This window comes from Choloepus didactylus, chromosome 6, assembly GCF_015220235.1.
Source record: "Choloepus didactylus isolate mChoDid1 chromosome 6, mChoDid1.pri, whole genome shotgun sequence".
NCBI lineage: Eukaryota > Metazoa > Chordata > Mammalia > Pilosa > Megalonychidae > Choloepus > Choloepus didactylus.
In genome coordinates this window covers 61,144,311-61,164,603 of record NC_051312.1, presented here as the reverse complement: position 1 = coordinate 61,164,603, position 20,293 = coordinate 61,144,311, and the positions used below count along the sequence as shown (strand labels likewise).

The 20,293-nt window shown below is 41.4% G+C and overlaps 1 protein-coding gene across 10 annotated transcripts in view; it reads left to right on the top strand.

Annotated features, from left to right (window-relative positions):
- Window positions 1–20,293, top strand: part of NAV2 (neuron navigator 2) — a 747,149-nt gene that overhangs the window by 526,214 nt on the left and 200,642 nt on the right. For all 10 annotated transcript variants that reach the window (XM_037839250.1, XM_037839257.1, XM_037839249.1 and 7 more), the window contains exon 6: window positions 5,310–5,470. In XM_037839250.1, coding sequence (XP_037695178.1) covers window positions 5,310–5,470 — 161 coding nt within the window. The remainder of the gene's footprint in view (window positions 1–5,309; window positions 5,471–20,293) is intronic.

The window sequence follows — 20,293 nt, the reverse complement described above, 5'->3', positions numbered from 1 at the left end:
TCTCAGTCAATTTGAGCATCACACAAATGCACACACATATGAAAGGAAAGGGGAGGGGTGAGCTTGGAGGAAATCTGAAATCTAGAGTTTGTTCCCACGATGTGCTCAGGCCTGGAAGATAAAGAAAACAGGAGCTCGTTGGGAAAATATCTAATTGGAAGCACATGCCCATCCCGTGAATGATTTGTTATCAGTCCCAGATGATGGAAGAAGGCAGTGTGGTCTGGAGGCAATGGGGAGAGAGGAAGAACTGGAAGATGAAGGCATGTCTGCCCCACCCTGAGGCTGTGCTGGGCAGAGGGCTTCCCGGGTGGGTCACTCTGGGCCAAGGTCTGGCTTTCCTTCAGGGTCATATCTCTCATCTGGAGTTTCTTTTGAATGCATTCCCCCCCCCCCCCCAGGAGGCCAATAAAGGGATGTTCTTTGTTTCATTATTTGCTTAACACTCTTCCTCACTTTCCCTATACTGCCACCTGCCTGCCTCCAGCCTTGAGTACAATGCTGATAACTGTTGCTGATCAAGCGGTGTAGTTTGGTTGCCCAGAGAAACAGCCCTATGTCTCCTGGTGGCGTAGGACACCTCTCCCAGAGGTGGAAATAGGTCTCCTGTTCAGGTGCAAATGTTGATTGAACACCTGCCAGAGCCACACATCACCGTGATGCACAGCAAGGATACTGAGCAGAGTGGAGGCCTCACTGTTGAATTTAGATGGGGAGTGGTTGGTGAATATGGAGCAGAGATGAAGGGTTTCCATAGATTTCTGACTTTGACCACTGTTTTTGCCTCCCCTGACATCCCTGGTGGAGCCTCAGATATTTAGGCTCATCAGTCTGTGGGAAGCAGGGAAGCATAGTGGCTAAGAGTAGAGCTTTGCAGTCAAACTTAAGTGAAAGGCCATCTTCACCACTTACTGGCTGTGTTACCTTGGGAAAATTATTTAATCTCTATGATCCTTTGTCTCCTTAGTGGTAAAATGGGGTAGTACTGCCTCACAGTGTTAGGAGGATTCAATAAAGTCATTTCCAGTCGTCCTTTGCATAGTACTTGGCAATATAAATCAGTGCACCAAAAATAGCAGATGTGCAATTTTGATGATTTGGGTTGATTAGGGCCAGATAAGGCAAGCAAGTCCTCTAACAAGTCCCACAGAGTTGATCCACACATGGCTGTCTTGGGGGAAGGAATCAGTGGAGCTAGGCATTCAGTCCTCATTTTCCCAGCTGCTGAAAAGCTGATGCCATGGAAATGAAAGATACAGCATTTAATAATCTTGTCTGGCAAAAAATGCATCTCCGATTATGATCCCCCACCCCCTGAGTTCCTGAGCATATGCACACAAGCTGCCCTCCTTCCTGGGATGGGCCATCCTCTGCTCCCAGCCTTTGAAGTGGTTTTGGGGGGAACTGCTTTCGTCTCAGCAGCACGTACAAGTGGCTGGAGTGAAGGAGCTGGGGAGCAATCACAGGTTACGTGCTGGGAATGACAGTTTTACCACTCTGGTTGGTTGAGGAAGTGACAGTGATTATATTAGCAGCAGGATTTTTCTTCTACCCCTTTGTTACACCACTTCCCTTAAATTTAATTTTAAAAAAGCAACATGTGTATGTTTCAAAGAACCCATATGTGTACTCTGTCATTTTCTAACTGTGCTTTGACGTGGGAATGATCATGAGAGGTCAAGTTCCTCTTGGAAAGGAGCTGTTGAAAACTTCTGGAACTATAAATGACACGGGGTTGACTTGCCATGCTCCCTTCTTGCTGTGTTTCTTTGGTGATGCAGCTGTTCCACATAAGCCCAGGCCCAGTTCTTCAACAAATAGAGATTCTTATGCAGACAGCAGATGCTTCCAGGCTAGGAGTTGATAGAAGTCCCCATGAAGCACATGGATGTTAACAATAATGAACTTCAAAATGTTAGCCAGAGGCTTTGGATTTGCATTACTGGTAAACTAGAAGATTGTCTGCCAGCTTTGCTGTCAGCCTCCCTAATTAATGTCTCACTGCTGAAGGGCAAGACAGATTCAAGATTCATAGCATGACATATAAAGTCCTCCTGACTCTGGCCTGCTTACTTCTGTAGCCTCATTTCCTCCAATCTGTCTCCTCTCACCACCCCCGAGTTCCAGCCCACATGGAGCTCTTTCACTCCTCTGCCTCTTACCTACCTTCTTGTCTTCTACTCACACTACCATTCAACATGCCAAATCTTGCTCTGGTGTCCTCTTTATCTGGAACCTCCCCTAACCTTTCTAACCTCTGAATACACCATTTTTCTTCTCCGAATTATTTCTGAACTTTGCATGTTCTTTTTTCAATACATGTGTAACCTAGATGTCAACTGGGGTCACCCAACCCCTTAAGAACTAGAAAAGGTTGAGCAAGAAACCCTTCTTCAATATGTAGAAATTCCAGCACTCTCCCCATGATGTCTCGGATATCTTATGTTCTCACAGTCACCTTTGGCTTTGAAATTCTGCATAGATTCCCTCTGAAACTTAGCAGAAATTGTTTGGTTTCTATACCCAGTTCATCCATTTAGTCAAGTAAAAGGAGTTGTCCTGACTAGGATGTACTGGTGATGGGGATGGAAGGTGACATGAGCTGGCTTGAGTTCTGTGGGGCTTTTGATGGCATCGCCTCCATTCATCATGTTGGCTATCCTCAATGCCCTCAGCAACTCCTCCAACAGGCCAGAAAACTTGGCACAATCCTGCAGCCATTCAAAGGATGAGCAGTTCCCATCAAATGAGCACCTCAACATCTTTGACCCAATAAAGAGAATCTCACAATGGCCTCCTGTGGGAAACCCAGAACTGTCTTAGTTAATCCAAGACCAGGAATGTTTCACTCCAGGGAGTAGTGGCTCAGAGCTGCCTTCAGTAAGAGGTCTCGGTCTGTCATAGACACTCAGATGAAGAAGTTTCTTTTCTGGAATACTCCTTAAGAGGAAGACCAGTCTTGCCTGCTGAAGCCTGTTTTGGCTCTTCTGTATTGATTTTTGTCCAGCTCTCTTCTGACACTTCAACCTAGATCTATTTCCTTCCTTATTTGTCTGATTCTATTTTGTACCTTAGCATGTTTTTTTTTATGACAATGTCCAATTCCTTTATGAATCTATGTTCAGTAGAGAGTATGAGAAAGGGAACTAATATGCATTGTGTGCATACAACATGGCAAACATTATGTCCCATTTCAAATTTACAGTTATCCCATTGAGTAGTTTATTATTATTCCAGATTATAGATAAGGAACATGAATCTCAGAGAGGTTATGAGACTGGCCCCATGTGAATGCCTATGGGAAAAGTCTGTATTCTATCCATTGTAGAGTGGATAGAACAGACTCCCACTGCCTCACAAAGGACCAGACTGCATATTTGATTCAAGGTTGACCCTGGCACATCCTACAATTTGATGCTTGCCTCTCTAAAGGCCCTTCTTCAATATGTAGAAATTCCAGAATGCTTCTTTCCTGAAAATCTGCTGTGGTCCAACCTAGGGTCAGCGCAATAGAGGCTCTTCAGCAACTCTGGAAGGAATGCATCTTTCCCCTCCTCGTTGCTTTTTGCTTCCGTGCTCTTTGCAAATTCCCCATGAAGTAGAACACTGTGACCTGCGTTACTCTGTACCACTTAATACCATTGCTATGACATCATCTTGGAACAAGTCTGTAATCCTTTTCCAGGCCTATCTGTGGGCAGAGACTCCTGCAGACTACCACAGGGATAAATCCAGCTCACACGAGTCCCAAATCTGTACCTGCAGAAGCTCTATCATTGGATGTTAAGTACTCACATGACACTGACTTGGAGGGCTCGCAGGACCTTGTTTATATTGGAAGCAGAACCAAGAGGTACCAAGACCCCATTGCTGGACCTCCCTGACCAGTTGTGCTAGCAACATCTGTCTGCTAACACAGGTTTTTGCACCACACTCTTGACCCATGTTTATTTGGGATAAATATCTTCTTCAAACAAGAAGGGACAAATTAACAGAAGGGCAGATACTCCTAGTGTGGTGGGAAGTGATGCCTTGAAGTTCTCATTGCTGCTTGTTAGGGGAGAGCTGACCTCCTTCCCTCTCTCCTAGCTCCCAGTCAGGGAACTGGGTCAGCTTCTTCTTAACTGTATAAATTTTATAGTCCTCTCACACCATCTCATGCTTTCTGTTTACAGCCATCTTTCTTGCTTAGCCAACAAGAAAGAGTTTAAAGAGATTGCTGCTTATATCTAAAATGCTTCCAGACTTCAGTCTTTGGTGCTTACAGCTTTGCATGGACAGAGAAGGCTGAAAGCTTTATGAGTTAAAAATTCAGACTTATCACTAGATGTAATGATTGTTGGCTGAGATTCCAGTGGCTTTTAAACACAGCAAAATGGGGTTTCAGCTGAAAAATATAACTAAATATTTCATCATTTATTCATCTTTCAACTTTGATTATTGGAAACAACCTGCTTAGTAAGTCCCTGAACCAAAATTCGAATCTGAGGAGTCTTATCCTTAACTCTGGGTAATGGACCATAATATTTTTAGACACATTACAGAGAAGTCTGGTGTCTTTACTTCCCTATCCACCCAAAATGAGGTGTTTTATTTAAAGGGAGAGTCTTCAGGCTAACAGGTTCCTGCTGGTTTTACAGAAAGAATGTATGATTTTATCCATCTACTGTGCAGAGAAACTGCATTCAGCCCCAAAGCAATGCCTGCAGAAACAGGCATTGAAGGAAAATGTTTATCTGGACAAGGATTTCCAACCAGGCCGTTAAGTTTCCACGGCGGATACATTAGATTCTGAGTGCTAGTAATTCCCTTTGTGATCATTATGAATTATATTCTTTCCTTAATACCTATATCCCTGGATTATGGTAAACACCATTTTCAATACCTACCAGAAGAGATGTACACATAAGGTAAATGGTTGAGAGTCTTATCAGGCCTTTGTGTTCCATGCTTGGTAAAATTAGAGATGACATGGTTTGGCTTGATTGAAAAATAAAAATACCTATCCCAGAGGAAAATAAAACTGAGCTTTGTATTTTTAATCAGCAAGCATATTCACATATTCTTTCTTCAAAATTTCCCTCTTCACTCAGAGGAAAACTGTTCCATGTTTTGCTTTTGGATTTTGTTGGGGTTATTAGTAGCCCAGATGTTTTTACTAGTTCTACCAAAGCCTGTGACTGCCAAACCTCTTCAGACCCAGTGTCTAACATGATGTCTTTTAACTTATGCATGGTTGTGGTGTCTTCTTCTGAGACACTGGTGTTCTCCTGCGACTGAATCCTTACCCTGTTGGTTTTGCATTTTAGACTTCCAGGTCCTACCGCAAGAGTATCCACTGCAGGCAGTGAGGCCAAAACACGCGGAGGGTCAGCCCCGGCGAACAACCGACGCAGCCAGAGCTTTAACAACTATGACAAATCCAAACTGGTCACCTCCTTACTCCCACCTCCAAGCAGCCATGAGAAAGGTGAGTCACCTTCTGAGGGTCCTTTTTGCCATCTTCCTTCATAACAGATAGTTTCTTTGGGTGAGTTTGTTGTGGTGGCAGGGGTGGGTGGGGGTGTTCTGGTTTACTAATGCTGTGCCGTTTTGCAAAACACCAGAAATGGATCGGCTTTTATAAAGGGGGTTTATTTGGTTATACACTTGCAGTCTGAAGGCCATGAACATGTGCAAACAAAGGTATCAACTGTAGGGTGCCTTCACTGAAGAACACCGATGGCATCTGGAAAACCTCTTTAGCTCGGAAGGCACATGGCTGGCATCTGCTTGCTCTTAGGTTGTATTTCAAAATATCTATCTCAGCTGCAGCACCTCCTTCTGTTTGTTAACACTTTTATAGGACTCCAGTGATTCAATTTAGACCCACCCTGAATGGATGGGGCAACACCTCCATGGAAATTATCCAATCAAAAGTCTCACCCACAGCTGATTGGGTCACATCTCCATGGAAAGACTGAACCAATAGGTTCCAACCTAATCAACAGTAATACTTCTGCCCCCACAAGATTGCATCAAGGAATATGGCATTTTGGGGGACATAATACATCCAAACCAGCACAGGGAGTTTGCAAATTGGGTCATGAGAATGGATCAAGGACATAATTGGTTGGCCGGAATGCCGTTAGCAGGGGCATTAATAAAGTGGGGGAGATATTGCTATGTTCACAGTTGCCACCAAATATAGATGTCTTTGTTTGGGTAGAGCTACAGATAGAATAATACAGCATTTAGAATTTAAAAATAAATTTTCATAGACCATGCTTTATGCATTAGACAGTTTTCTAGAAATGCAAGCTCAAGCTTTTTGTAGGTTGATAAGCTTTTTACCCATAAGAAGGGATGTAATGGGAGTCAAGAACAAGGGAGTTTCATTCTTTGAAGAATCAGGAATGTGATGTGGGTTAAATGAAGATCTTGGCTATATCTAGCTATGTATAAGGACAGGCAACATTGCCCTTAGGTTCTAATGATGTAATTTCTTAATATAAAAGGAGGTAAGTTTTTTTTCTATATACAATACTGAACTTTTAGGATGAGCAAAAAAAAGATGGTGAGCATGGGAGGTTATAAAACCTTTGCTTGTTTTGGTCTATTCACTTTAGACATTGGAGAAACTGGGGCAGTTTAGAAGATTCTTCAATAAAAGGCATGGTCTTCTTTCATTCCTCCCAGGCTAAATAGTCTGAACTTCGTTAGGGAGCTTGCCCAATCTTTTGGAAGTATATGCTACCTGATAGTGTAGAAGCTTCCTAAGGCTTATCCCCTCCATGCTGCTGAAACGCAGGAGAGCTACCACCCACTTTCTAAAGTGCTCCAGGAGCCTAGGTAGCCCTGCTACTGTGAGTGAGATCAGAACCTCTCTCATCTACCCCTCCAACCCAGGAAAACTTGGTTCAATGGAGCTGGGTTCCCCCAGGGGTTTGCTCATCATTATAACTTTTTTTCCCAAAATACTGGAAAAAATAAGGGAATTTATACAAGGATGGCAGATGTATATGGCATAAGGTTTTCCAGCCCAGGCATGAGGAACTCTGCAAGTAGCACTAAAACCATCAGCAGGACAGCTCAACCAGCCAAGAATCTTCATGAGGCAGCTCTTGGCTTCTGCCTCAAGCAGACCATTTTCACTCCTCTTTTCTCTGTTTTTTCCTTTCCCTCCTTTCCTTTTCTACACCATATCCAGGTGGATTATTTTTTAATGCAATTTTATTGAAGTATATTCACATACCATACAATCATCCAAAGTGTAGTTGTTCACAGTATCTTCATATAGTTGTACATTCATCATCACAATCAATTTTTGAACATTGATCATTACTCCAAAAAATAAAAATAAGAATAAAAACAGAAGTAAAAAGGAATACCCAAAACATCCATACCCCTCCTTCCCCCCATTATTCATTTATTTTATCCTCATTGTTCTACCCATTTGTCCATACACTGGGTAAAGGGAGTGTGAGCCATAAGGTTTTCAAAATCACACAGTTACACCAAATAAACTAGATAGTTATACAATCACCTTCAAGAATCAAGGATACTGGATTGCAGTTCAGCAGTTTTAGATACTTCCTCCTAGCTAATCTAATAAACTAAAAACTAAAAAGGGATATCTATATCATGCAAAGAGTTACCTCCAGAATGACCTCTCAACTCCATTTGGAATCTCTCAGCCACTGAAACTTTATTTTGTTTCATTTCTCTTCCACCCTTTGGTCCAAAGGCTTTCTCAATCCTTTGATGCCAGGTCCAGGCTCATCCCTGGGAGTCACGTCCCGTGCTGCCAGGGAGATTTACACCCCTGGGTGTCATGTCCCACATAGAGGTTAGGGAAGTGAGTTTACCTGCCAAGTTGGCTTAGAGAGAGAAGCCACATCTGAGCAACAAAAGAGGTTCTTTGGGGGTGAGTCTTCAGCACAATTATAAGTAGTCTTAGCCTCTCCTTTGTAGTAACAAGCTTCATAAGGGCAAGCCCCAATATCGAGGACTCAGCCTACTAAACTGATAGTCCCCAATGCTTGTGAGAATATCAGGAATTCCCCAGCTGGGGAAGTTTAATATTTCCACATTTTCTCCCAGGCCCTCAAGGGGACTTTGCAAATGCATTTCTATTCTCTGCCCAAGTTATTCTGGGATTTATCAGGGCTTCACACTATCTTCTACAAACCAACCAGATCTCACTCCCTATTCAAGGTTCCATGTAATTATGGGGTTTGAGTAAACTGACCACACAAGTTAAATTATATAGTGTGCTACAGAAAGTACAGATTTTGCACCAAATAAACATCTCGTCCTTTGGTCCCACACATACGCTGAAGTTTTAAAACATAGTTAATATCATTCTGTACCCTTTAGTCTGAGCTATCCCAGTCTCAACCAAGTCCATTTCATTCATACCTCCAATTGAAGTCTGATCTCCTTTTCAGCCTCTTTAACAGTTAATCCATGAGTCAATGGCGACCCGCAGCCACCGAACTCTGGCTCCGAGTCCCAGGTGCCACACAGAAACCCAAAGTTCCAGGGACTGACCAGGTCACACACAAACAGCTCAGCATCTCAGAATTTAGAAATAACTGTTACAACTCATGAATAGATGTGACTGCTATAAGAGCTTACAATCTAGGAACCTTTACATAAGCCTTGTTCTGATAACCCATGCCCCCAGATTCCATTCTTAGAGTTTGCACATTATTGTTAGTCCATATTACTGAGGTGTTATAATGTTTGTCTCTTCATTTCTGGCTTATTTCACTCAACCTATTGTCTTCAAGGTCCATTCACCTAGTTGTATGCCTCACAACTTCATTTCTTCTTGCTGCTGCTCAATTTTCCATTGTATATTCAACACAGTTTACCATTCAGTTTATAAGTCAATGTACCCTTTGGCCACCTCCATCCATTGTGAATCATGAATACTGCTACAAACACCAGTGTGCAAATGTCCACTCATGTCCCCACTCTCAGTTCCTCAAAGTATACAACCAATAACAGGGTTGCAGGACCATTACAATCCATCCTAAGTAAACAATCAGTGATTCCTGGTATAATCACAAAGTTATGCATTTACCACCGCAATTTATGAGGACATTTCCATTTCTTGCTCAATGAAAGAGGAAGAGGAGAAAAAATGAAGAATAAAAAAAGAGAAAAATTGAAATGAAATGAAAAGGTCAGACAACACCACCACCACCACTGAGAATCCCATACCACTCCCTTGTATCCCCCCTTATAGACATTTAGCTTTGGTATATATTGCCTTTGTTACAATTAACTGTAGACTCTAGTTTGCATTGATTGTATTTTTCCCCTATACCATCCAATTTTCAACAACTTGCAATGTTGACATTCATTTGTTCTCCCTCATGTAAAAACATTCTTACATTAGTACACTTAATCACCATCATTGACCACTCTAGGCTTCACTAAGTTATACAGTCCCCATCTTTATCCTCTATCTTTCTTTCTGGTATCATACATGCCCCTAGCCTTCCTCTTTCACCTGTACTCACACTCATTTTTGTTCAGAGGACTTACAATATTGTGCTACCATAACACAGTATTGTGCTGTCTATTTCTGGATCTGTACAATCAATCCTGTTGAACATTCTGTACTCCTTCAGCATCAGATGCCTGATCTCTACCCTCTTTCTTTTTTTTTTTTTATCTTCATTTTATTGAGATATATTCACTTACCACGCAGTCATACAAAACAAAGCGTACATTCGATTGTTCACAGTACCATTACATAGTTGTACATTCATCACCTAAATCAATCCCTGACACCTTCATTAGCACACACACAAAAATAATAAGAATAATAATTAAAGTGAAAAAGAGCAATTGAAGTAAAAAAGAACACTGGGTACCTTTGTCTGTTTGTTTGTTTGTTTCCTTCCCCTATTTTTCTACTCATCCATCCATAAACTAGACAAAATGGAGTGTGGTCCTTATGGTTTTCCCAATCCCATTGTCACCCCTCATAAGCTACATTTTTATACAACTGTCTTCGAGATTCATGGGTTCTGGGTTGTAGTTTGATAGTTTCAGGTATCCACCACCAGCTACCCCAATTCTTTAGAACCTAAAAAGGGTTGTCTAAATTGTGCATAAGAGTGCCCACCAGAGTGACCTCTCGGCTCCTTTTGGAATCTCTCTGCTACTGAAGCTTATTTCATTTCCTTTCACATCCCCCTTTTGGTCAAGAAGATGTTCTCCGTCCCACGATGCCGGGTCTACATTCCTCCCCGGGAGTCATATTCCACGTTGCCAGGGAGATTCACTCCCCTGTCTACCCTCTTTCTATCTCCTGATAACCTCTGTTCTCAACTTTAACTTTCAAGGTTCATGCATTAATATTAGTTCATATTAGTGAGACCATACAGTATTTGTCCTTTCTTTTATGGCTAATTTCACTCAATGTAACGTCTACTGTCTGCCATTTTGTCTTTCGGATTTTATATGTCATATCTTATTTTATTTTTTCTCTCTCTCTTTTTACCCTTAGTGATAGTCTTCATTTTTACACTCTTCTCTGAACCTCTCTTTTCTGTTTTCTCCTGTCTGCCTGTAGTGCTCCCTTTAGTATTTCTTGTAGAGCAGGTATCTTGTTCACAAACTCTCTCAGTGTCTGTTTGTCTGAAAATATTTTAAACTCTCCCTCATTTTTGAAGGACAATTTTGCCAGATATAGAGTTCTTGGTTGGCAGTTTTTCTCTTTCAGTATCTTACATATATCAAGCCACTGCCTTCTCGCCTCCATCGTTTCTACTGAGAAATCCACACATAGTCTTATCAAGCTTCCCTTGTATGTGGTGGACTGCTTTTCTCTTTCTGCTTTCAGAATTCTCTCTTTGTCTTCGACATTTGATAATCTGATTATTAAGTGTCTTGGAGTAGGTCTATTCAGATCTACTATGTTTGGGATACGCTGTGCTCCTTGGATCTATAATTTTTTGTCTTTCATAACCAATGGGAAATTTTCAGTGATTATTTCCTCCATTATTCTTTCTGCCCCTTCTGCCTTCTCTTTTCTTTCTGGGACACCCATGACATGTATATTCATGCACTTCATGTTTCATTCAATTCCCTGAGACACTGGTTATATTTTTCCATTCTTTTCCCTATCTGTTCTTTTGTGTATAGGATTTCAGCAGTCCTGTCCTCCAGTTCATGAATCCTTTCTTCTGCATCTTCAAATCTGCTTTTGTATGTCTCCATTGTGTTTTTCGTCTCTTCTATTGTGCGTGTCATTCCCGTAAGTTCTGCCATTTGATTTTTCAAGCTTAAGAATTTCTCTTTATGGTCACCCAGTGTCTTCTTTATACCCTTATCTCTTTTGCCACATTTTTCTTCAGCTCTTTGATTTGATTTAGATTTGTTTGAACATCTTGAATTAGTTGTTTCAACTCCTGTATCTCAGTTGAAGTATAAGTTTGTTTTTTTTGGGCAATATCTTCGTTTTTCCTTGGGTGACTCATAATTTTTTGTTGCCTAGGCATCTGTTTTCCTTGATTACTCTAATCAGATTTTCTCAGACTGGACAGTCCCAGGTCTCAGGAGGAGGGTATAATCAGTATCAAGTTTCCCTGAGGATGAGACCCAGCAGGTTGTCAGACTTTTCCTGTTAAGCCTCTAGACTCTCTGCTTTTCCTATCCTGCCGAGCAGGTGGTGCTTGTCAGCCTGCAGCTCACCACTGGTGTAAAGAGGTGTGGTGACTTTAATTCTCAGTAGACCTTGTCCCAGCCAGGGGCTGAGGGTGTCAGAAGGCAAGCATAAGTTGCTTCTGTATTTTTGTTTGTTTGTTTGCCCCCCCCCCCAGACCCTGGGGTCTGAATTCTCTGAGGGAGGGCAGCCACTTGAGCTGGGCCCTGACCTGCCTTTGATTAGGAAAGATATGCCCTTTAGGGAATTGTCTCCTACACTAGTTTCTTCCTTTGTCTCTCTGACTCTTTTAACTCCACCTTTGCCTGGGTCAGTGCTGACAATTGAAAATGCCTGAGGCTTTGTCTAATGAGCTACTTAGAATGAGAGGAAAAAAAGGAAGAAGAAAGAAATCCCCTTTTCAGAGCCAGCCCGCAGCCCCCCAGTTTCACTGGTTGACCAATGTTGGTACCTGGTTCTCTGTGCTCCTTTTCTGGTGATACAGCCATTTTCCAGTATTCTGAGTTCAGCTGTCTCCAAAAGCCTCTGTTGGTTTGATTTTTTCCATCAGTCCCACCTCCTCTCCATCAGGAGACACCTCAGGGTTCCTTTCCTGCTTATTCCAGGTTTATCTGTGCTTGTAGCTTGTATTCAGTAGCACAGATTTGTTAATTAAAACCGCATTTGGAGCTTGGTTGCATTACTTTGCCTTGCTCCTAGTAGACTGCTTCTTTATTCCACAGGGAATGCTTCAGCTCAGCCTGCCATGCCAGTGGGGGAGGAGTGCCAATTCTGCAGTTTGGGGAGCTTTACTTACGGTTCTATGCTGTGATCTCAGCCGTTCCCCTCATTCCGGACTGGTGTACGATGTTGTTCCAGATTATTTACTGGTTGTTCCTGGCTATTTACTAGTTCCTCTAGAGGACTAAATTCCACATCTCCCTTTGCCACCATCTTGTACTGCCTCAGATTACTTTTAAAAGTGTGTGTAAGTTGCAAAAATAATATATGCATGTAAATTGGTACAGTTTCTGTGAAGTAAAAATTCTCCTTTACATGCTCCTGAAGGATGCCAATATAAACCATCTTACGCATATCTTTCTAGACTTTTCACAATGCATTTGCATATATGCATAATATATAAATAGCTTTTTTACATAAATAAATAGCTAAGTTTTATCGCGTACCTACCATGTGCCAGGTGCTTTATATGTTAACTAATTTAATTCCCCAAAGAAGTTATGTTGTCATACTCATTTTACAAATGATGAAACTAAGATAAAGATAAGTTAAGTACTTGCCAAGGTCACACCAGAGAGAGGTGGACCTAGAATTTAAGCCCAGGCACTTTAATTAGAGAACCATGATTAAATACTCTGCTCTTTCTGGAAGGCTTGTCTGCTGAGGGCTAATTAGAAATGTGCAGTTTGACCCAGAGAGGAGTAGTGGGAAGGTTTTTGTAGAAGCCTGTGCAGGGCCTCTGGTGGACTCGTCCACCCTTGCCCTATAGTCATTTTGGGAAGTCTGGAGATGAATGTGAGACTAAAATCCAAATGACTGAGAAAATATATGGTTAAAGTTCCTAGTGGATGGAACAGGGTGGGAGGATGCAGGGTTGGTGGCTGGAACAAGAGCCTGCTACAGACAGGCAGGTCACTCAGGCATCCCAGCCCAGCATTGGCACCAGTCCTACGACAGCCACCAGTCTGGCCCCTGCCCAGGGCTGGGGTTGCCATGTGTGCCCCAAGCAGCCAAAGAATGCCAAGACTTCTTTAAGGATTGTGGCTGTGGACTCTGATAGTGGCAGAGCTTCTGAGAAAGGCCTTGGTATCAGAAAAAGGAAAGGAAAGTCAGACTTCTTTATTGAGTATGTACTGTTTGCCAGGGACTTTGATTTTCACTATCTTACTTGATCTTCACAACCATTCTGCAAGGTAAGTGTTATTAACCCAATTTCACAGATAAAGACAATGAGGCTGCGAGATTAAATGACTTATTCACACAGATAGTTAAGCGCTAGAGCTTGAATACACAACCAGGTTCAACTCCAGGATTTGAGGTCAAGTCCACGATGTAATCTCGTCTGTCCTAGTTTATTGAAGCCTTCTTGAATGTGAGTCAGCCCCAATTAGGCTGTGGTCTGTCATTACACATGCACATGAGCCAATTCATAGACTTTTATATGTGACCCATTGACTCAGGAGTTCCACAATAGTAAGTTAAATGAGAAAATCACTGTTCTATGAGAAAAATGTTTCAACACTTAGTCCCAATTTTTTAAAAACGTTAATAGGAATGAGGGGAAATTATAACAGGCATCCTTTCAAAACCCACAGAGCGCTTTATACATTGTGGGAAAATGCTAAAGAATTCCTCTTCATCTGGGCCAAACATGTATGTTCCCTCTTACTCTCATCACTGAACTCAGTTCTGGTTATACTGAACAATCAAACAAAATGTGAAACAGAAGGAAAATAATAGATAGTATTTCCATAGCTAGAAAAAGCCTAGAAACTCACACAGAATTCATTAGATCATTCTATAGCGTGGCCAAGCACCCAGTTGATATATAAAAACCAAAAGCATTCCTGTATAGCAGCATAGCCTTTTGATTTTTTGAAGACTTGGCTCTCAGATTTTGCGTGTAAGGTTGGAAGGGAATAGTTTGCAGGTCCTTAGCCATTAGGAAAACCTGCTAGTAGTTTGTTTGTTGCAGCGTCATTGCTCACAGGGTTAGATCTGCTGTAGGTTGCATTCTCTCACTCCTGCAAGCGGCAATCAAACGCAGCATTGCCTGGGCTGGGAGGTTGGAGTTGGGCCATCCGTGTGGGGAGAGGGCCTTGAGCACTCTGGATGGGACACACGAGGCAGTTCACTTCCTCTGTTGACCCCACTGGCCATGGGGCCACAGATGCAGAATCACAGATTTTCAGGGGAAGAGGAAATAGCTGTCTTTTAAAACATTTGTGACATTATCTGTTTTCCCTTCCTTCGGTCCCCTCACATCCTCTGAATGTGCTAACCCTGCCAGAGACCTAGTGATTTCTAAAGCCCATTGTGTGAATTTGATATATTTGATATTCCTGGCCTGAATTCTGTACATATGGAAGATATTCTCTTCTGAATAATATGGTTTTCTTCATTTTATGAAAAGCATATCTTTATTATATTTTATCAGAAAAATAATATAAAATGCAAAATATTCAAACACAGAAATTTATTAAAAGAAAAAGAACCTCACATAATACCCCCTCCCAGAGATAGCCACTGTTTGCCACTTAGTTTATATTCTTCTGCATTCTTTTCATGCATGTTACCATATTTTAATGCATGAGTGTTGTCCAGTGTTTACTATGTACCAAGCACTATTCTGAGTACTTTATATATAATAATTTGTTTAATTCTTACAGGAGCTCTATCAGGCAGGTGCTGTTATTACCCCCACTTTACAATAAAGAGACAGAAGCACAGAGAATGTAAATAACTAAAGTCATGCAGCTAGTAAGTAATGCAGTTGGGATATGAATACAGGCAGTATGGTTTCACAGCCAGCACTCCTAACCACTATGCTGTTTATGGTCTCCCAAAAATATATTTTAAATATATGTATATATATATATGTATGTGTGTATATATACACACACACACACACACACACACAGTCACACACGGTTGTAAATCTCTTAAAATCTTAAAATCTCAAAATCTCATAAATAAGAACAATAAGATGGAGACAGCCTTTTTTGTCTACATGTAAGTCATTCTCTTCATGATAATTGCATGGTACTCCATTGTATGGAATTACCTTAATCTATTTAACCACTTTTATTTAGGTTGCTTCTAAGTTTTTGCTATTATAAATAGTACTGAGAGTAACATCCTTGTATGTCTTTTTGCATGTATGCACACATTTCAGTGAAATTGCTGCATTAATGTGTACACAAATTTTATGGTTAATATTACCAAATGTTGCACCAAAAAAAGCTCTAACTAAATATATATTCCTATCAACAATGTAGGAGAGGGCTAGTTTCCCTGTACACTTGATACCACTCTGTATTATTACTCTCTTGGGCAAAAACTTTTTTTTTTAAGTATAAAGTAAGGCAAATTATTTCAAAAAGATGAAATAACAAGATCATTTGATAAAAACTTTCCTTTTTACTGACACCTTGCTGTGAGTTAGAACCAACAGCCTTGGTGTAAGGCAAAAAGCACTTGGGTTGGAGATGAAGCTCTCTACTGACTGGCTTGACCCCACTCAAGATAGTTAACTTTTCTAGGCCTCAATTCCCCCATCTTTGAAATGAATCTGAGGTCCTCCATCACTAAACTGTTGTGATGGGGTCATGAATTCTTCAGTCTTTGCTGGCTCCTTGGCTTTTTCTAACGTGCACTCCATCAGCACTTTCTGGTGTGTTCCCTCACTGCCCTTCCTTCTCTTGGTCACTGTCTCCTCTTTGATCACTCCTGCATGTCGTGGGTGGAAGAGAAGAACCAGAAGTGGCCGAAGACAGAGTTTTACAGCCATCCTCACTATGTCAAGACTATCGTTGGGGCCATTGATTTAGGATCTCTCTAAACTCGTCACTTTGGTTGGCAAAGCCAGTAATTTATCTGAGTTAGTGATTGGAAGATGTAACAGTGATGATGTTGCCTATGTCCTGCCATTAACCAGGATTCTAACATAAAATTGCAGTTCAGTCTAGATGGAGTTGACCAGTGGTCCAAGTCATGCAGAAAAGAATATGATTGGAGCACCCATCTCATGCTGTTTCTTTCACTTACTTATTTTGTCATCCTTTATGGAGCACCAGTTATATTGTCACAGTGAACACCAAGACACAGACCCTGCGTTCCGGAGACTCATAGCCTCAGACCAGGAGCGGCGCGCTTGCATTCTATAATAGAGACATACCCAAAGTTGAGAGGGAAAGAACTGACTTTGCCAGGAAGACGCAGGAAGGACTCCAGAGAAGTTACATCATTTGCATTATTTCCATCTCCAGATTTTTGCTTGGAGAAAAGGAGAAGGGTGGGAATGAGTGACTCATCTTGCTCTTCTGGTCTAGGTATTAATCTGAGAGGATATCTGCTGACTTCACTGTAATATTGAGTTCATGTACTGTGGAAGGCCAAAAATTCCGTAAGACCGTTTCCAAGTGATGGCGTAGGGCCTTCCCTTGGCCATCGGAAGACCTGTGTCTTCCTGACCAGGGAGAGCTTAGGTGCCTGGTTGGGAACCAGCTGTCTCATACCTTCTGACAAGAAACCGTAATTGTTCAGTGGTTTAGAAAAGCAGCTTAGAGATTTGAACTCTTGAATTTAAAGAATTTAAAGAATTGAACCATTGAATTTAAAGAAATCCCTGGAGGATTGTCTGGAAATGGAACTCAGTGAACAGTTAGACCAGCCAAGTCTAGGCAGGCAGGGTGAAGTAGGATCTACCAAACATAAGGACCTCACAGGGCACTAGGAAAAAAAAATTCCTGCAAGTGTTGAAGAAGATGCACCAGCTTCTTGGGTCAGAGTGCATTTATCTCAGAAGAGGTTTAGGGCCTTATGATTAAAGACAAAGTGAGTATTTTGAAGGCAGACAACCAAGTTTGAATTCTGGCCTGCCGCTTTCCAGGAATGTGGCTTTGGGCAAGGGCAGTGCTTCCCACGGATCCTGCTCCGGATCCCCCAAACATTCAGACTCCCAGGGCTAGCACAGGCCACACTTGGCACCATCCTACATGAGATCTCAACAGGAATCAGAGTTTGCTGGCAAGCATGCCTGGTGTGTTTCTTCCAGAGGAGTAGTTAGAGTCCCAGCACTCAGGGAAGCCCAACATGATGATGTCCCCAAGACGTAGTTATATTTTATTTATAGTTCTTCCGAGTCCAGAACTGGTTTATCAGTCAAGGGTCGTTTTTACCATAACATTGTTGCTTAGTAACTTAGTGACATTCTCTCTTCCTCAGGTTTCCAGGGAACAGAACTAGACAATTAACCTAAGTTCATATTCACATGCAGAAGGGGAAAGGTTTTGCTAATTGTTTTCCAGCAGCAAGTTACCTTACTTGTCAGAGCTTCAGTGTATTTGTATGTGAAGTGGCAACATGCCGTGTAGATGCCATGGGAAGAAGTCAATGTGAAGCATTCTTTTCAGCTACTTGTATAACCCAATTCAAATTTTCTGTCCATGTCATCTCACTATTGGTTATAGGCATTTCTGTGAATGACATGACCTTTTATCGTTTTTATGACAGCTGGAGTTTATAGACTAATTTTTGGGTGACAGCTGCATGGATCTGAAAATTGCTAAGTTCTGAATGTTTGAAATATTGTGTATTCAGTTGGTTTGAAGTGTCTTGGTGCCTTTTCACAAGTGAGCTGGTGGTTGCTATGGCTTCTGTAGTAAAGGCGGTTTCGTTTTTATAGATTGCAGATCATTTCCGTTTGTTCTAAACAAATGATTGACAATATCTAATTGAATAGATGCAAAGTCACAAAACACATTATTTCTCTCTAAAATAATGGCTAAAGAGTCAACGTTGCTCCCTTTGGATAGTGTATGCACACTGCCCGTGTGTGATTGAAGAACAGCTTCGACATGAGGACTCCCTGTGAAGTCTGAAGCACACAGCTCAAGTCCCATCATCTGGTGGGACCTTGGGAAACACTGAGAATGAGTGTGATCCATGGACCATCTCCAGCGGGATCCTTTGAGGGTACTTGTTAAAAACACATACTCCAGACTTCACTAGACCTTCTAATTCAGAATTTCTGAGGTTAGAGCCAGGAAGCCTATATTATACCTTCATCATTCTTAGGGCACTGAAGTTGGAGAACCCTTGTCCTAGGAGGACTTTGAAAGGGACCATTAACTTCTACTTGGACACAGCCCTTCAATTCTCAGTAGTTACTGTGTAGTGTGTTGTCATGGGGAAATGGTGATAATGTAGTAAGACACCCAAAATAATGCCTGGCATGTAGTAGAAGCTCAATAAATGGGAAGCCATTCAAACGTATATTTACATTTTGTTGTATGTATAATTAAATGTACTCCCATCTACTTATAGTTGCTAGACTTGACCACTTGCACAGGTCTTCATGTCCTCTTTGAAAGTAAAAGCTGTTGCTTCTCTAATCTTTAGTGAAATCCTTCTTTAAATTTTTTGTTTTATTTTCAGTGCTGCCTGGTTTCCACTGAGCTAATTAAAAGTAAGGGAAAGGATTTTGATCCCATATATAGAAAAGGACTGTGTATTTGGGGTCTGAATATCATAACAGAAGGATACAAGTGAGAGAAAGAAGTTATAGCAAGGAGGTGCTCTCAGGGGAAAGTCAGCTCACCCTTCCACTGGTTGGAGAACCATCCTCAGGCTCTTTCTGTACTCAGTGCTGGAAGAGCTTGGCGTTGCTTTATGAGCATGAGTGTGCTTTCCTGTTCAGATTAAGGATGAACCCCCTTAAAGCTACCAGAGAGGAGCCTGAATATGCACCTCCCCTTCTTTCTCCATCCTCTTTTTTGTCCTTAACCTCTAGCATTAAACAAAGTCAAACATCAAGGTAAAAGAAATGGTAATTTGGATAGTCTCTCTGGCCACCTTTGGAGGCCATTTTCTTGAGCTACTGTGTAATCCAGAAGAGTCTTCAGAGGAATCTAATGTATGAAACTAATAACCTTTAATGCTCAAGCCATCCCTTTTCTCTGAGAGGAGTAAGGAGGACATAACCATGTTTGCTTTTCTCTAAATATGGATGTGTTTCAAAGCCAGTGTATTAACTCGTGGCTCTGCAATAGATCCTTTCTCTGAAATACGATAAACCTGGCTTTGTAAAAGGAAGAATGAGGAGAGAAAAGAGAAGAGAAAATAAATCATTTAGGAAGACGAAATCTCTATTTGATTAGTCTTGTGTCAGGAATAGAAAATGACTAGTGGATGTTCATTTGATCTTCAGTGATAATCTCAGCATTTCTCTTGCTTCCATCGCTATGTGGAAAACCTCACATACATGAATTCAGTTTAATTTCAAGGATCACTGGAAGGGGAAAGTATTTACATTTCTAGGTGCTCTCATAATCATTTTTATCTAGGTGCTCTCATAATCATTTTTATCTGGTGTCATCTGCAATCAGATTTTAGTTTAGTCATTCATTTGAAAGTTCTTTTTTTAAAAAAATAATTTTTCTTCTCCAAGTTAGGTATTTGACAGTGGTGATTAGCATGAGAAGATGAATACTTCTTGGGATAAATGAAATTAGCTTTTCAGTGCACATACATGGCTTGTATCCACAATGTAAAGTGCAGGAACAGGATGTTGGTCAGAATAAGGGGAGTGCTCCTGAACATAAAACCCCCCAACAGCTCATGCAGCTGCAACAGCCTGATGAGGAGGGTCTCAAGAACGCATCCTTGGCTGCCTCTCTGTGCTTAGAACGTGACATCTTCAGGCATAAATGAACCTAAAAAATAAAGTGCCTGTTTCTCAGCTGCAGCTTGCCTTCATAATTCTGTCGGTTTGTGTGTTTCACTAAGAATCCAACACATAGTCCATGTGCCACGACATTGTCTTCTGATGTCGATGTCAGACAAACGGTCACATTGCTGATATTGGCTCCAAGATAATGGCCGCAGTACATATAGTTCATTGTGAAG